This window comes from Schistocerca americana, chromosome 1 (assembly GCF_021461395.2).
Source record: "Schistocerca americana isolate TAMUIC-IGC-003095 chromosome 1, iqSchAmer2.1, whole genome shotgun sequence".
In the NCBI taxonomy this organism is placed as follows: Eukaryota; Metazoa; Arthropoda; class Insecta; order Orthoptera; family Acrididae; genus Schistocerca; species Schistocerca americana.
Genome location: NC_060119.1, coordinates 378,826,830 through 378,845,628, shown reverse-complemented (window position 1 = coordinate 378,845,628; position 18,799 = coordinate 378,826,830). Strand labels below are relative to the sequence as shown.

The following is an 18,799-nucleotide window of genomic DNA, read 5'->3' as shown; positions in this document are numbered from 1 at the left end:
TTTGTGTATGGTCAGGAAAATAAACACAGAGAAGTGACCAATTGGTGGAATGCTTCAGTAATGAAACCAAGGGTAGTACTGAAAAAGTCGAACATAAAGCTCAAGAGAACAATAAAAAGATTGTACAGGTAGAAGCACAATTGACAACAGATAAGAAGCAGCAGGCGAAACTAACAGCATATATAAATAAATCTGAAGAATGAGTGGCTGAATTAAAAATACAAGAACAATTCCTAGAAAGTAAAACAAAATATAGTAGCAGCAGCAAAACTGATAAGTACATGGGTAAGTTCACTGTACAGAGCAAGATAGTAGACACACAGAATGAACCTATCCCAAAAGAGGAGCCTAAATTAATTAATTTTCTTTCAGCAGTATGCCATCCAATAGTGACATTTTCAGAAGCATTCCATTTAACAAATTCAATCTGCACAGCCAGTGACACCCAGACGAATTTATATGATGCTTCAAAGGTATTATGCCTGATGCCTGGCCCACAGAATAAAAGGTGTGCTTCATAGACAGACTGCTGGAAAGGCAAGCAGTGAGTTGAGGAATATGGCTGGAAAAGATTATGTATAAGCAATTCGAAGAGGTCTTCTGCACAGAGCCTACAGGGGGGCATAATAAAAACACTCACTGGCCACAGAACAAAGAGGAAGATTGTACTTTTACAAATTTTTGGAAAAAGAAATACAACAAAACCAGTATTCAGGATGTTCACTGGAGGAGAGCATGGCCATAAACTGGGTAATGCAATGATTGCTGTACCACATTTGCTTCAGAGTCACAGGTACAATCAGTGTCCAATTTGTGACTGTATGCGTTGGTACACTGTGTCGGTACCTCTGACGAAGGAAAATCAGAATTGTAGATTTTGAGATGTGGTACGATAGAACCTCAGCTAGGCATAAAGCTTGTGAAACAAATGTTGTATTCACACTTTTGAAATGCCCAGAAAAGTGTTAAAATAGTATAAATTGAAGAAGAAGCATTAGGAGAAGAGAGGAAAAAATAAACCAAGGAAAACAGTGGAAATACAGTATCGCTGCACCGTCCGATATACAGCAGTTGGGGCAACAGAACAGGAAAATGCAGGAGAACGCCATGTAACTATTTGCGATTGTGACACAGAGGTTTCAAGTGCAATGAGAGGTGACGTCTTGTGTTGAGAGAGCAAGAAGCATTTAGACCTGAATGCAAAAACAATAGAGAGAAACAGAAACCGCTTCAACTAATGCTGGATAAAAATGAAGTGTCTTAACGAATAGTGGGAGAGATTTAATAAAGAGTAAGAAAAACTGCTAGAACAAATGGAAATTGCTGTACCCGAGATAGTTCCTCCTTTTAGCCATGTAGATCTTTTGTAGGAAGTAGCAGGACTCTTTGATTCTGGTAGCCAACAGCTTGTATGATGCATTACTATAGAGTGGGCTGATGTCCAAAGCCTTCCAGTACATGGGTTTAGAGTAAGTGAGCAACTGGTGGTGGACATAAACTGATCAAAACTCAAGTGTTACTGAATGTTACAAAAAACTGAATACAATATGAAGTAGTGCCATTAGTAAAATTGCATCTAAAAGAAAAATATTTTATTGGAGCTGATTGGATAGATAACCACAAGGTAGAACTTGATTACAGTAGGACTGAAATGTGACTGTGGGGGGATGGGGGAGCACTATATGTAATTTTAAAGAGACCACTCACCGACTAACAGAATTGTTAAGATGTCAACAGACACATGCAACAAGAGAAAGACATAAAATGAAATACAGAAGAAACATTAGATTGTAAAAAAGAGATCCAGAAGAAGGTAGCAGCTATTGCAGGGTTAGGGGCAGATGCAGTCCAACAAATGTCAGACATGTTGAATACTAAAAAGTTTGCTCTACAAAACGCGATCACATAAAAGGTCCACTTACAAGATAAAAATCATATCTGAGTAGCCTTTTTATATTAAATCATATCTTATTCCAAAACAAAGAAAGCAGCTGTTGAAAGAAAATCAGAAATGATGATGTCTTTCGGAATCAAAGACAAGGTGTGCAACCATGACAACAGTCCACTAGTTGTGATAGACAAAAAGAATCAGCAAGTGAACTTGGTTTTAAACATGTGGAATGCTAATCATATCTTTAAGCCAGAAACGGACAGTCCAGTTAGTCTGGACAAATTGTTGCAAAAATATAAGGAAGTAAAGATCTTCAGCAGTTTCAGTCTGAAACCAGGCTACCATTAAATGAAACCGGCAGAAGAATGTCTACCATACACAGCATTTGTGCACCAACCTTGGTAAAATTCTAGTCACAGCAGTGACACTAACTGTATGGGATTTTTATTTTTGAAACAATACCCAATGGTTTTTTTTGGACTGGGTATAATCTGAGTTGTCACATACTACACAGCTTATGAGCTGTTAAGTTAAAGAGACAAAAGTATGAATGAAACTTGTGAAGTACAACAAATTTACTGCATACCAACTTAAGTCTGCCTGTACTACTTACACACAATAATAAACTGTCTTGTTGTCAATAATCGACCACTGCAGAGAAGCCATATGTTGAAGCAGCATCGCGAGATGCCAATGAACAAGAAAGAGGAAGACACACCTCCTGTAGTTTAGAGGTGCCGCTGCTATGCGAGGCTCTTCGAATACTGCCACAGAGGACAGAAGGGATAATTTCTGTTGGGAGTCTAGTCTGAGCCTAAAGAATATCAATAGTTTCACCACGATTATCGAAATGCAATATAGTTCCACATCAGCCTACAGAGGATAGCGTCAGCATACATCGTGCGATCAAGCTTTGTTCCTGCTTACTTGGACAGTTTTGAGCGCCACCAAAGGACACGTAATTGCCATGACTGCAGTAAACAGTTTGTGTTCCTTAACTGCAGACCTGCACTGTAAGGAACTTGGTGACCTAAGCTGTTCTTGTGTATTTGAACCTCTGTTAGTTTCAAACACATCTCACAACCACAGCAATTAGGAGCAAAAGTTAAGTGTATGGTTTTTGTATTACTAAAGTGTTCTGATCATTAACTGGTAACTTGTTTACTTGTGTGTGGTGTCCAAAGTAGGAAAGTACTCTTTTGGCTGAGACGTCATGCAGAACCTCATTAATAGCAGAGGCAAACAAAGGCCAGTTGGCTCTGTAGTGTCCAACATGGTAGTCACTCTGTCTGGTGATGGCAAGGAAAGAACAGCATCAATGGAAAGTGCTTACTGACACTGTCATTGGTTAGTGACCAACGTAGTGAAGCCACAAGCTTAGGGGAAGAGATTGTTAGATCAGTTGCTGAATAGGTCCCATGGGCAACACTGAAGTGAGTAGGGAAACCATCACTGAGATGGCACAGATCATGGTCTGTGTGAAACATTGTCAATTAGAGGGCCATTACCAGATGAAGTGGTACTCGACAGACAAATTTCTGGAAATATAGTAAAGGGAACACTCAGTGTCTATGATGCTCCTGTAGCTCTGATTCTCCAGAGTTTTAACCGGATTTTGTTTGCGTTTTTATCCCAGATGATCTCCTTCACCTTCTCAGTGTTTCCTTTCGACAACCATAGCACCCATCTCTGTACCTAATGATTATACTGGTAGGATATATTTATAAAATTACAATCTATGTTTCGATTGGTGTTATACTAAACACTCCTATTAATGTTTTTAATCAATGCATACGATTTAGGTGTGTGTTCCTACTTTGACAGTGAAACTGTTGTATCAATATGGTTGCTGTAAACTGGATCAATAGGGTTTCAATATGGTTGTTGTAAATCCAAAAATGGCAACAAAGAATGTGAAATGGTATTATCTGCTTGCTGGAAATGGTATCTTATAAGCCACAGTACTAGAGCTAGCTTGTCCACGTGACTTTACTAAATAATTGATGAAGTATTCTTTTTTATCAAGTTTGTGGCGGTTTGCCTTTTTTCGTTTCTCGTCGTCGGTGTCGATGTACTGCATTGTGATACTGGCTGAAAAATGGGGTGTGAAAGTACAACACTGACTACTTTAAATAATGTAGCTGACAGGTGCACAGTTGTGTCTCATAGTAGTTTACTTTCACTGTTCACAACCCCCCAATAATACACAGTTATACAAAGCCAGTGCACTACTGTTTCAACTTTCCATAAGCCTCTCTAATAGTTTGCAGTCAAACCTCCACATACTGTTACAATAGTTTACTACTGAGCATCTACGAGCAGTAAAAGCCTAACCACAAAGTTCACAGTTCTTGAAGAATAGAAGATACATATGAAGCAGACACTTTTATTGTTTTAACACAAGGCCTAATTGTGTAACACTTATTTTACAGTTTTAAAGTTAAAGTTGAAGCACAGTAGTTGTTCTAACAAACACAGGTTTCTCGTCTGAAACTCTGCCGTGGACTGACTGTCTCGGCACCAAAAATCAGGCCCTTATATAGGACAAAAAAATCATCACAATAATAGGCCCTGAAACTACACATTGTTTGATGTTTAATTAACAGAAATTATGATTAAAACTTAACTCATTAAATTAACTGAATCCATCAAAAAAATTGGTTCTTTTTAACAGTTTCTACCATTACAAGAGTTAAGCTGAATTATTTTTGTTTAAATGATGAAATTAACAAATATCATTATGCAAACAATACTTTTGACAAAACTGTTAATTATTTACAAATTAATGAAGGGCTGGCTTTGCTAACATGTTTTCAAATAGAGCCAAATAAAACCTTTAAGAATATGTTTAATTGTTCCTACAAATGTCTGTAATTAGCACAGTATTTACATTTGTTTATAAGTTAGCAACAGTATTTAAGTTATGAAACAATTACTGATTTCGCCCTACAATGAAAGATACTAACTAGGAATAGTCAAAATAAATTAGAAAATCAATTACATACATAAAATTAAGCACAAAATTAGGTCTGGTGTTACAATCTTTAAAACTGAGGGCCAACCTTCCTTTTTTTTATGAAAACGCATATAATACTCATGTATGTTAATGGCAGTTAGTTAAAACTGAAAAAATGAATTTTAAAGAGGCAGATGGCAAAACAAGAGTGGAAGTAAAAAATATCCCAGCTTGCTTTGTCACAAGTTCAACACAAAAAACCTCCACATTTGACTCAAACAAATGAAAATTCCTTCTAATTTAAGGGTAGGATTTCTAGTTAGGGAAAGTTTACCTTTCATCAGTAAAAAGGTTATCTAATGAACGGCGACTGTATTTATTGGTCACACCCCATTTCTGCATCAACAACAGAATACTTATTGCTTTTCCTTCCGTCTTCACCCTCAAGTTTTGATACAGCTACTAGAATATTGTCTACATTATCCTCCACCATCAAGGCTAGACAGAAACTTGGCAGTGCCTTTGGTCATGCTTTTGGTTACCTTTAGTTGTCCAGATTTACACTCAACAGTTTGTTTTCTCTAATAACCCACCAACTGCTTTAAATGCGATTAGGAGTTTGGAAACTTCTTAGCTGGTCAATAAAAGGCTATCAAAGCTGCCTGTGATGTCCACCATTACAGCCACTGCATATTTCCTAAATGTGCTATCCACCAGGTGTACAGACTTACTAAGGCATCGTCAATTGATTTCTCATTTCTGAATCCAAGTAGTCTCAGGTGCACTGCATGATGATATGCAAGTTTGCAACTGGTCACAGAGGAGTCTTGCATAGACTTTGCCTTAGTATTAATGATGCATTTGGGTCTACAGCTATTAAGATATTAAGTATCTGTACTATATCCTTTTAAAATAATTACTGCTCTTGCTGTTTTCCATTTCTTCAAAATACACCTTAATAATATGAAATCAATAAGACCTGCTCATATAGCCTAATGTGCAGCACTCTAGCTTGTGAGACTGGAAGGTGAGCCAGATCAGGCCAAAATTCTTGCGGTGGATTAACGACCATCGCTGATGCACTCGCCAGCCTGCGTGTGGTTTTAGGCAGTTTCCCATGCTTGTTTAAGCAAATTTCTGTATATTATCACACACAGAACAAAGTTTACACAATTCACAGACAGGTGGGGCATACAACTTTCTTAGGCAACTGACCACTGCAGCAAGAGGAAGGGCACATCAGGGCAAAGTTAACTGTAATAAATTTGGCAAATCTTGACTACAGCAGAGTGGATACTAAACAGGGTTAATACTAACAGAAAGAAGAAGAAGACTACCAAGTCATTAGGAATAGGTGTTAACTACGGCACAATCCACAGAGCTGTATGCTGAAAGGTCTTTAAATGAAAGTTTTTCCTTTCTTTATTTTATAGATGATCAAAGCCACTTCTCCCTCTGTAAAATGAAGTGTAACAATGTTGTTAAGATCCGAGACTCTTGACTGTCATTACCTCTAACATAATCCCAACACACTTGCTTAAGTTTAATAATTCTTTTCTTTTACATAACCGCACTCTTGCACAGTAGAATAGGAAGCATGCAGCCATAAAAAATATTTGATGACCTCCCATGTACATTAAATGTTCTGGGATGAAATTAAAGCTGTTTTAAAAACAAATGGAAATAATCTATGCTTCACAACTCTACTCCACGTCTGAATTTCTGAGTGGCTAGTATCAGAGTAAGGTTGGGTTACATTTATTATGTTTTATTGTAGATTAAGATTTACTTCGAAATTCAGTTATGTAAATAGCTAACTTGCAGATATGTTTCCTTTGAGAAGATGTGTCATAAATGTGACCTGGAGAAACAATACAGAGGATGATGTAAAAAAAGAACACACTGTAAATAATATACACTCTTCCTAACAAGGAAGTTTCAGAAATGAAGAACAGAAAGGAAGAAAATGGCAATTATTTGTGACAGTCTATTTTCAGACTCTATTATTGCAGTACACAAATGAGAAATGGTAATCTATTGAGACAGCAGTGTTTTTTCTCTCTCCCCCCCCCCCCCCCCCCTTATTTTAACTTTCACACAGAAGTATATAAAAGTTGTAACTAATAAATACCTATCACTACATGCAGCTAACAAAATATTAATCAGACAGTCATCAACAGGAAACCCCCCCCATCCCCACCAAAATAAAAAATTACCAATAAAACAGCATGTCAATTTCCTATATTTAGTGTACCCTCATGAATACAATGAAAGTTTATCTGGCATGAAAGTAAGAAAGAATACTGCAAGCTTCATTCCATAATGTACTAACCTAATAATTCCACTTTCAAATCCTTTATTGTCAATGTTCCATCCATTTTCTCCTCTTGTTCAAGTAACAACATGAAGAGGTGTCCAGCCATATCACCCAATAAATACCGGGAACCATTTGAGTCTACCTGTGCATAGCACACTATTGTGCTTTGCTGGAAGTAGAAGAACGAAAATGAATATTCTCTTCGATGACAATCCAAATTTTATTCACAACATATAAGCTAAAACTTTCAAAAAGAACTATAACTAAACTGATTAACAGATATGACACTGCCCACAGTGAAGAGAATTACGCTGCTTGTCTCACAAAAATAACCTTAAATGAAACAGATGAACAAATCAAACAATGGAAACTGCACGTAAGAATGTCAACAATGTAGGAAAAGACAGATCCCTACCTTAAAAAAGCCAATACAATTAAAAATTGTGCCTGTCTGCAACTTCATACTTCTCCTTTACAGTAAGTAGCAATCTATCTTTTTCTACATTGTTGATGACACATGAACATTCTGTAACAGTTTTCTTTGTACATAAACTGATAGGAAGACATAGCCTTCTTCTTATAACAGCTATTAAGTTAACCATATGTTTTTTTTTCACTCTGTTCTGATGCTTGGGCATAATTTTTAACTTCAAATCCAAGAGATCAAATACAATGCACACTATGAAAACAAATTACTCTTATGAAATTATGGAGCTTAATGAAACTATAGTGTGGTGATTAGTTTCAAAAGACATTTTCTCTGTAAAGAAACGTCGTGAGCATTTATTTCCAAGGATTCAGAATAAGCTAGATTTTCTTAGTTTGTAAAGAGTAGGGAAGGCAGTGCAGTGTTTTAAGATACTACACTTATTTACAAGACAAGTGGATGTAAAGCCACATCTAACTATCCTGATATTTGTTTTCTGTGATTCCTCTGTAGTTCAAATAATTTTTGGGGTGTTTCCTTAAAACAGATAACTTACTTCCTTTCTCCTTCTACAAGAAAGCTAGTGAACCATTTTTAATGACCAGACTGTCAAAGAGATGTTAAACTCTTTAACCGATCTGCCTAAATTTGTTGTTGTGGTCTTCAGTCCTGAGACTGGTTAGATGCAGCTCTCCATGCTACTCTATCCTGTGCAAGCTTCTTCATCTCCCAGTACTTACTGCAACCTACATCCTTCTGGATCTGCTTAGTGTATTCATCTCTTGGTCTCCCTCTGCGATTTTTACCCTCCACACTGCCCTCCAATGCTAAATTTGTGATCCCTTGATGCCTCCAAACATGTCCTACCAACCGATCCCTTCTTCTTGTCAAGTTGTGCCACAAACTCCTCTTTTCTCCAATTCTGTTCAATACCTCCTCATTAGTTATGTGATCTACCCATCTAATCTTCAGCATTCTTCTGTAGCACCACAATTTGAAAGCTTCTATTCTCTTCTTGTTCAAACTATTTATCGTCCATGTTTCACTTCCATACATGGCTACACTCCATACAAATACTTTCAGAAACGACTTCCTGGCACTTAAATCTATACTCGATGTTAACAAATTTCTCTTCTTCAGAAACGCTTTCCTTGTCATTGCCAGTCTACATTTTATATCCTCTCTACTTCGACCATCATCAGTTATTTTGCTCCCCAAATAGCAAAACTCCTTTACTACTTTAAGTGTCTCATTTTCTAATCTAATTCCCTCAGCATCACCCGACTGAATTAGACTACATTCCATTATCCTTGTTTTGCTTTTGTTGATGTTCATCTTATATCCTCCTTTCAAGACACTGTCCATTCCATTCAACTGCTCTTCCAAGTCCTTTGCTGTCTCTGACAGAATTACAATGTCATCGGCGAACCTCAAAGTTTTTATTTCTTCTCCATGGATTTTAATACCTATTCCGAAGTTTTCTTTTGTTTCCTTTACTGCTTGCTCAATATATACAGATTGAATAACATCGGGGAGAGGCTACAATCCTGTCTCACTCCCTTCCCAACCACTGCTTCCCTTTCATGCTCCTCGACTCTTATAACTGCCATCTGCTTCCTGTACAAATTGTAAATAGCCTTTTGCTCCCTGTATTTTACCCCTGCCACCTTCAGAATTTGAAATAGAGTATTCCAGTTAACACTGTCAAAAGCTTTCTCTAAGTCTACAAACGCTAGAAACGTAGGTTTGCCTTTTCTTAATCTTTCTTCTAAGATAAGTCGTAAGGTCAGTATTGCCTCACATGTGCCAACATTTCTACAGAATCCAAACTGATCTTTCCCGAGGTCCGCTTCTACCAGTTTTTCCATTCGTCTGTAAAGAATTCGCGTTAGTATTTTGCAGCTGTGACTTATTAAACTGATAGTTCGGTAATTTTCACAACTGTCAACACCTGCTTTCTTTGGGATTGGAATTATTATATTCTTCTTGAAGTCAGAGGGTATTTCGCCTGTCTCATACATCTTGCTCACCAGATGGTAGAGTTTTGTCATGACTGGCTCTCCCAAGGCCGTCAGTAGTTCTAATGGAATGTTGTCTACTCCCGGGGCCTTGTTTCCACTCAGGTCTTTCGGTGCTCCGCCAAACTCTTCACGCAGTATCGTATCTCCCATTTCATCTTCATCTACATCCTCTTCCATTTCCATAATATTGTCCTCAAGTACATCGCCCTTGTATAGACCCTCTATATACTCCTTCCACCTTTCTGCCTTCCCTTTTTTGCTTAGAACTGGGTTTCCATCTGAGCTATTGATATTCATACAAGTGGTTCTCTTTTCTCCAAAGGTCTCCTTAATTTTTCCTATAGGCAGTATCTATCTTACCCCTAGTGAGATAAGCCTCTACATCCTTACATTTGTTCTCTAGCCATCCCTGCTTAGCCATTTTGCACTTCCTGGCAATCTCATTTTTGAGGCGTTTGTATTCCTTAATTTAATCTAACAGAACTGCTTCTGCTTAGAATCAGTTCTTCTAACGTCACAATGTAAACACCTACAGAGCGCAATAAACAGCGTAGGCAAAATCAAAGACAAAAAACAGAAAAGTGACATGAATGTCTCGAAAAGTAGCTAGTAAATATAAAAATACCAATGCCAATGTGACACACACACACACACACACACACACACACACACACACACACACACACAAACACACAAAAGAAAGAAATTACCCACTCTCTTTCTTTTTCTTCTCCACATCTTTTTTGTCTTATATAATTTATTTTATGTATTTTTATGGTACCACAACAGCAAATGTAAATGTGAGCAACAATACGTGTTGTGTTATGGAGGCTTCATTTGATAGATTCAATGATTTATATATGTGGTGGCTTGAGAAAGGATTCCATTGATCAGAGAGGGGGGAAAGGGATGGGGGTATGAATAGTATCTCAAGTCAAGGGTGAAAATTGTCACAAACAATAAAGAATGTAAATTCTAATTAAATGCTATTGATAGGAAAGTGAGCTGAGTAACAATAATTCAGAAAATTATAATCAAGCAATACAAATCTTCAAAACAGATCAGACAGAAAAAGGTAAGCTGCTACTAACAATAAAATATAACAAGCTCTCCTCTCTGATGCTATGCCACTCAGAAAAAGGGGTTTAAGTGTGCAGCTAATACAATATTTCTCCTATTATTGGCTTATAAATTAAATCTTCAGCACGTTATAGTGTTGCCCAACAAGCAGGGCAAACAAATTATGAGAAATATTTGTGATGTGAATTATGGCTTATCCATCTCATGAAATACATTTGCAATCCATTTGGTTTGCATGCAGGATATAGGTCAGAAATTTACATTATAGTTACTAAAATTTCTACAACTAATAATCTCTATATACAATAGGCAATGTCCTGACTGACTGACTGACTGATCTTCAATCACCCAAAACCACTAAGGATAGAAACTTAAATTTGCAGAGGTTGTGGACCTTATATTATATGTGTCATTTAAAAAGGGATTTTTTGGTACTCCATTCCAAGGGAGGAGTGCATGTCACTATTAAGGCTATTTTGAAGCTAGATCTATAGAAACTGGTATTTGGTTTCTCGGTCAGAAATAAAAAAAATATTTGTTTCAGTATTTTGAAAATTTAGCCCTGTGCGGATGAAATTATGGGTTAAAGTATTTTTAGTGTATCATTATTAAAGAACTCCTAAAGTATTTTTAATGCTACATCTATGAAAATTGGTATTTGACTTATCAGTTACAAATAATGTGTTTCAGTGTTTTTGGAAATTCAACACCTAAGGGAGTGAAATACAGGAAGAAAGTTATTATGAAACTACTTCATTATGCTAGCATTTCTGAAGTTTTATCCATGAAAATTTGTATTTTGCTTCTCTGTTAGAAATAAAAAAAGAAGTCTTTCATTGTTTTTGGAAATTCAGTCCACAAGGGGCAAAATAGGGGATGAAAAATTAAGAAAATATCATATTAAATTTTTTTTTTAAAGCTCAAACTATGAAAACTGGTATTTCACTTCTTGGTAAGATATAACGAAATGTGTGTTAGGGCATGAACATTTCTATGCAAATATCAGAGCACAAAAGGTAAGATTTAAAAAAACCTCCAGCTACCAGAACTGTATTTTGATCAAAAGCACATTCGGAAAAGATCATGCTTCTATAGCCTTACTTATCACGAAAAATTTAGGTGTTGCAATTTGTGAACAACATAAGAATTCGACTAAAGAAAGGATGTGCACGGACAAAGCAGTGGACACTACGCTAGTGTACCACTAAAATGATATTTCTATGAATAGTTATATACAACTAGTAGGATAACATAACAAGTTGTATCCAGGTCAAATTACCAATTTATCTTGCATGAATTCACCTACTAAGTAATAGCATTTGAGTATCAGTGCCTTGCATAGCTTTCTTTTCAGTGGACCGAACTTTACCTTCTTATTAACCTCATCCCTTCCGCACTGTGGTAGCCAAACTCCGCACTCCCCCCCCCCCCCCCCCCCCAAAAAAAAGTTGCATATGCTATTTTGTGTGTGTCCATATCAGTTGCAGTTGATAACTGGACACAGAAGTATCATCTATAAACAGAACTGCTGGTGAACTGATTTTTAACAATAAAGAAATCAAGTAGGACAGAAATATGCCTGGGCTAGTATGGATCCTAGTGGGACCCCGTGAAACATAATTTTCAATTCAAAATAGTTGTTGTTGTTGTTGTTGTGGTCTTCAGTCCTGAGACTGGTTTGATGCAGCTCTCCATGCTACTCTATCATGTGCAAGCTTCTTCATCTCCCAGTACCTACTGCAACCTACATCCTTCTGAATCTGCTTAGTGTATTCATCTCTTGGTCTCCCCCTACGATTTTTACCCTCCACGCTGCCCTCCAATACTAAATTGGTGATCCCTTGATGCCTCAGAACATGTCCTACCAACCGATCCCTTCTTCTGGTCAAGTTGTGCCACAAACTCCTCTTCTCCCCAATCCTATTCAGTACCTCCTCATTAGTTATGTGATCTACCCATCTAATCTTCAGCATTCTTCTGTAGCACCACATTTCGAAAGCTTCTATTCTCTTCTTGTCCAAAGTATTTACCGTCCATGTTTCACTTCCATACATTCAAAATAGTAATCTGTCCAATTTAGTGATACTAACTCTTTGCTTTCTGTTCTGTACGTAGGATTTAAGCCATTGTAGGGAAGCCATACTTGGCAAGTTTGTAGATAAGCAGCCTTTGTGAGGTTACGAAAGATTCCTTATTGCTTGTCTACTATTTATTTTCTCAATAAAACTGTTTACTGTGTCTATGGTGTTCTTCCCAAACTGTTTGTTTAGGATAATGAAATACTTAGCAATGAAGATGTGGATTTGGATAACAGCAACTTTTTAGAATATTTTGGGTATGACTGGGATAATTGAGGTAAGGCGATAATTTCCCCATGATCAATCTTTATCCCTTCTTGAAAAGTAGTTTAGCTTTGGCACATTTTAGTTCCTCTGGGAGGCAGCCCTCTTCAAAACACTGAATAATTACTCGAGCTAGTTGTGTGCAATTGTGTTGCATATTGCTTTAATAATTTCAGTGGGTATTCCATCCCAAAATAGATTTTTTTAATATAAGTTTGCATTTTCTATGTCCTAAAAGGGAACTTTTGAAAATTTTGTAAGGCATTCAGAATTTTCATCTCTGTCATTTTGACATCGGACTTCACTGAAATGTTCTGGTATTTGAGTTGGACTTAAATAGTATTTCTATTATACTTCAGTTCCCCCCGTGCAGTTGCATTTTCCTTACACTGGAAATTTTTGTGCCCTGGGTGATCCACTTTAATTTATTTGTTACTTTATTGTTCCAGATTCTAGGTGGAAATGTTTCATTTAGGCACCTAGAAAAACTGTTCAGGAAATTTCCAAAATCTGCGCGACTTAAGACACAGCGTTCACAAAGCAATTTTCTTTCTTTTTAGCAAATTACTAAACATGAAAAAGGTTTTTATTTTGCCAAAGTTCCTTCTCATACAGGTTTTCATATCTGACATGTTCCTATCTATGGCGGCCCAATGAAAAATGCACACTGAGCTGAGATACCTAAATCTAAAGAAAAAATATACACATCTCCATATATGAGGGTCACTCCAAAAGAAAAATACACTATTTTTTTTAGAATCCATCTTTTATTCTACATGTTTGAAAGTTTTACAGTGTGTAGATAGATCCTTTAGGAATAATATTTTCATTTCTCCACATAATTTCCATCCCTTTCAACTGCCTTACGCCATTTTGGAACCAGCGCCTGTATACCCGCATGGTAAAATTCTGCACCAACCTGTTGGAGCCACTGTTTGGCAGCGTGCACAAGGGAGTCATCATCTTCAATCCTTGTTCCACGAAGAGAGTCTTTCAGTTTTGCAAAGAGATGATAGTCACATAGAGCCAGGTCAGGACTAAAAGGCGGGTGTTTCATTGTTGTCCATCCGAGTTTTGTGATGGCTTCCATGGTTTTTTATTGACATGTGGCCGTGCATTGTCGTGCAACAGCAAAACATCCTGCTTTTGCCGATGTGGTCGAACACGACTCAGTCAAGCTTGAAGTTTCTTCAGGTGTTACATATGCATCAGAATTTATGGTGGTTCCACTTGGCATGATGTCCACAAGCAAGAGTCCTTCGGAATTGAAGAACACCATAGCCATAACTTTTCCAGCAGAAGGTGTGGTTTTGAATTTTTTTTTTTCTTGGGTGAATTTGCATGATGCCACTCCATTGACTACCTTTTTGACTCTGGTGAAAAATGAGGGAGCCATGTTTCAACACCTGTCACAATTCTTCCAAGAAATTCACCTCCACCATTCTCGTACTGTTCCAAAAGTTCGCTGCATACCATTTTTCTTGTTTCCTTGTAAGCCACTGTCAACATCCTGGGAACCCACCTGGCACAAACCTTCTATAACGCCAACACTTTCAGTATTCTGCAAACACTTCCATCCCCTATCCCAAAGTAGCATGACAATTCGTTCACTTTGATGCGTCTGTCAGCAGTCACCAGTTCTTTAACTCTCTGCATGTTGTCTGGAGTGTGTGCAGTAGCAGTACGAGGCCTGATGGTGAGAGGACTATCCTCAATATTTCCGTGCCCACTTTCATCACGTAACCTGCTTGTCCACCGACTAACTGTACTGCGATCGACAGCAGCATGTCTATACACCTTTTTCAACCTCTTGCGGATGTTTCCCACTGTCTCGTTTTCACAGCACAGGAATTCTATGACAGCACATTGCTTCTGACGAACGTCAAGTGTAGCAGCCATCTTGAAGACATGCTGTGACGGCGCCACTCACAGGAACAGATTGAACTAAGTTTGAAAACAAGTGGGAAGGATATATCTACACACTGTAAAACTTTCACACATGCAGAATGAAAACTGTATTTTTACAAAAATAGTGTGCATTTCTTTTGGAGTGACCCTCGTACATGATGAGTTGATATTATCAATACAGATTGCTGGCAATTTTCTCTGATACATTCACAGAAACTGATTTTGAAACCACGTTTCTTTACTAAGTATCAATGTCAAAATCAGCAGCTATTACAATTTTTTCTTCTTTTCTCTGTTAAGATCTCATTGCCTGCTTTGAATTTTAAATAGGAAGAGTTCTGTTGTCGACTGCCCTAGGATTCTGTATGCTAAAATTCTATGCAATAGTTCTTAAATATCATTTAGTTCCACTGAACATATTGATAGATCAATCAATATAATTATGAACATGTCCAACAACATTGCTAAGTGAGATGCAGGAGGATACGTTGTCCAGCACCCACGTCATGTGGCAAAACACTCGCTGCAGATTCTAAGGCTGTTGCAGACTGTCACAGTCTCAATTATCAACCAACTGATGTTTACAGCAAGCTCTCCACTAAGTGGTTTTCTCCTGGACTGTGATCTGAACTTTATTGTTACCTACCATCAGCATTTTGCTAAGCCATGGAACTGCCTGTCAGCCTAATGGGGTACTGTTTTTGCACATCACTCAACTGACTGTTGTGCTTTCAATGAATGAATTGATGGTATATGGATACATCGAGAATGTGCTTCATATCTGAATGCTTCCTACTCAAACCTACAAACAGTGCTCTTGTGCACTAATGCCAGAGTTATTCAACAAACTTTCCAGTGTTGTATACACTGAAGAGTATCCACCTCCATAAATTTTTGTTTTGTGTATTTACAGAGAGTCAGGAACTACTAATATTTGTGGTTTATTTGTATGTAATTAGTGTGTGATAAAGTCTGTATTGTTGAACAAGTAGACTTACTACAAAATACGCATTCTTCCGTAAAATAATTTCTTGTTTCATAATTTGTATTGCTATGATGGAGGATAGAGGAGCCTGCGAATGACTTGTTTCTTCTGCAAAAGCCACTTGCTAACTTGAAATTTCTTTTTTTTATTAAAATTTTAACCGTGTGCTCAGTGAATCTCTGTTAAATTAGGAAAGTAATTCTAATATTTGAACATTTAATTTCCAATTAATCTACTTCAGAGTGTTTGTAATTTGAAACATGAGTATCTAAGCTTTTATGCTCCAGCGCATAACAGATCTCCTCTGACTCTTAGTCATAAACTTTAGCATATTTCTTTGTGGATAATGGTCTGGTTTTGTCTTTTTCATTGCTACACACTTTATCACTGATATCACTACTTACCAGTTTTCCTTATTTTTCGTAACTAAACAAGTTTCTGTGAACATCTTAGTAAATACTTTTGTGCCTGACCTATTTATGTGTACACCATCTTTGGCAAGACTTTTTACACTTAGAAATTTGTTGGAATAAATGAATACCAATACTAGTTTATTGTATTGTACTTTAACACTGCCATTTATTTGTTGCAAATAGCTGTCATTTGATCATTTCCCATATGCAGTGCCAATGATTATTAGTCTGGAAGTCATGTAGAGGCCTCTGGCAGTTTGTATTAGGTTCCTTGACTACTTGAGATTTTCTCTCTGCTTCAGCCTTTAAGAGAACTTGTTCTCATGGGGATAAAAACGCCTTCAGGATTCTTGTTACATTTATCTGTTGTGCCTTCTCTTGAACTTCAAAAGTTTGTGTAAATGGTGAGTCCCGATATCTAGTTGAATGTCAATTCTGGAGTTAGGTACGACAGTGTTTTTAACAAGGAATCATCTGTAATATAGACCTCACTGCCTGCCTTCATTCATTCATTTCATTTCCAAGTCCAGTCAGGATTTGCAGAACAAAGCAACTCTAGTGGCCTGTTATTTGCCTCGATCAAGTCGTCTGTTGTGCTAGGTTGTTCCAGTAGAGATTATATGACCAAGTTGTCCAGATCTTGTATTGTTCTGCACTCACATGACACACCTTCATCACATAGAAGGATGTCCCGTTTCTGCATGTTGGTCTTGTAGTGGGGGACAACCACCCTACAACGACTGTGTGATTTCTGCTTCTTGGGGTTAGCTCTTCCTCTGCAGGGATATTTGGTGGCAACTTACTCTTCCACCTGGTAATGTGGTTAATCTCCAGTGTTCCCTCCAGTGATTGAGTTCTGGCGATAAACCTGTTTCCATGTTTCAGTCAACAGACTACAGGATGACCTTGTAGTGAATGATGGGGATTATTGATTTGCTTTGTCCTCTCCACATTGGCAGCAATGGCGCTTCTGACTGGCGGGCAGGGGGGGGGGGGGGGGTCCCAACACCAGAGTAGATTTGTCGACTAGAGTTGGCTTCATACATTCTGAGAGGATTCAGACAGCCTCACTGACTGCAGTGTCAACCTGCCCAGTGCAAGCAGATGCACTTCCCACAGGTGAAGTGTACTCTGCAGCACATTCAAACAAAGCAAGAGCAGAAATTCTCAGAGCATGAGGACTATCTTCCCAGGTGGTGGCTGTGAGCTTCCCCAAAATATTGCTCCTTGCACCAACCTTTGGCTTGGAGTTACAGCAATGTTTCTTGCAGTATAGTGTACATTCAAAAGCAGCACACAGATATACAGGTGTTCGACCATGCTGAAATAATTACCGTGCCATATAGCTTACCAGCTGTGCAGGGTTTCTCTATTCTGTAGTGAAATGCGCACACCTGACTCTTGTTGGGAAATCCAGCCTTAGATAATTGCCTCTCTTAGCAAAGGCCAAGTGTATCCAATGATAACTTTTCTTCTACCTCTTCAAATGCCTTCCCTTGGGCAGCAAATGCCTTCCCTTGGGCAGCCACTACTGTACGAGGTGTGATTGGAAAGTTTTAAGAATGGATCCGCTGCTGCTTACTGGTTTGATGGGCAGGTACACAAAGGATGGGGAGTGAGTCATTGCCTTGTCCTTGAATGCCCTCTGACAGGAAATTGCATTTCCTTTATTCAGTTTGTTGTGGCAGCTGGATGAGTGCGGGTCTGTCGGGGCTTGTTGCCGGATTCTATCTGCGTGAAAATGGACGTAAAAGCAGAGCAACGAGTTTGTGTAAAATTTTGTTTTAAAACTGGGAAACCAGCTTCTGAGACTCATTAACTATTAAAAACAGCTTTTGGAGATAATTGTATGAGCCAGTCAAATGTTTTTGTCTGGTTCAACAGATTTTAAAATGGTTGCAAATCATCTGATGATGAACCACAGTCTGGCCATCCTTCCACCTCAAAAATGAATGAAAATGTTGTGACAGTTTGCGACTTAGTATGCTCTGAGTGTAGACTTACAATTAGGGAGATGGCTGATGAACTTAATTTAAGTTTCTGTGCAGTTCAGTCAATTTTAACTGAAGATCTGAACACGCATCGAGTGTCCACAAAATTCGTTCCAAAAGTGTTGTCAAGTGACCAGAGACAATATCAACTTGAAATGTGCCAAGAACTGATTAATCGGACAAAAAATGACCACAATTTGTTAAATAGGGTAATTGCAGGTGACGAATCATTGGTATATGGATATGGTCCTGAAAACAAAGTGCAGTCTTCGCAGTGGAAGACTCCAGGTTCACCACAACTGAAAAAAGCACGGCAAAGTCGGTTGAAGGTGGAGACATTGTTGGTGATTATTTTCGATTCTACCGGTATTGTGCATCATGAATTTACCCCTGGAGGACAGATAATTAACCAGGAATACTACATGTGTGTCCTTGAGCATTTGCATGAAAAGGTGATGAAGAAAAGAC

The 18,799-nt window shown here is 37.9% G+C and overlaps 1 protein-coding gene across 1 annotated transcript in view; it reads right to left on the bottom strand.

Moving 5' to 3' along the window:
- The window catches only part of LOC124600858 (DNA damage-binding protein 1), a 177,033-nt gene that overhangs the window by 79,102 nt on the left and 79,132 nt on the right, over positions 1-18,799 (bottom strand). Inside the window, exon 6 of the mRNA XM_047136197.1 lies at positions 7,180-7,333. Within this exon, the coding sequence (XP_046992153.1) occupies positions 7,180-7,333 (154 nt within the window). The remainder of the gene's footprint in view (positions 1-7,179; positions 7,334-18,799) is intronic.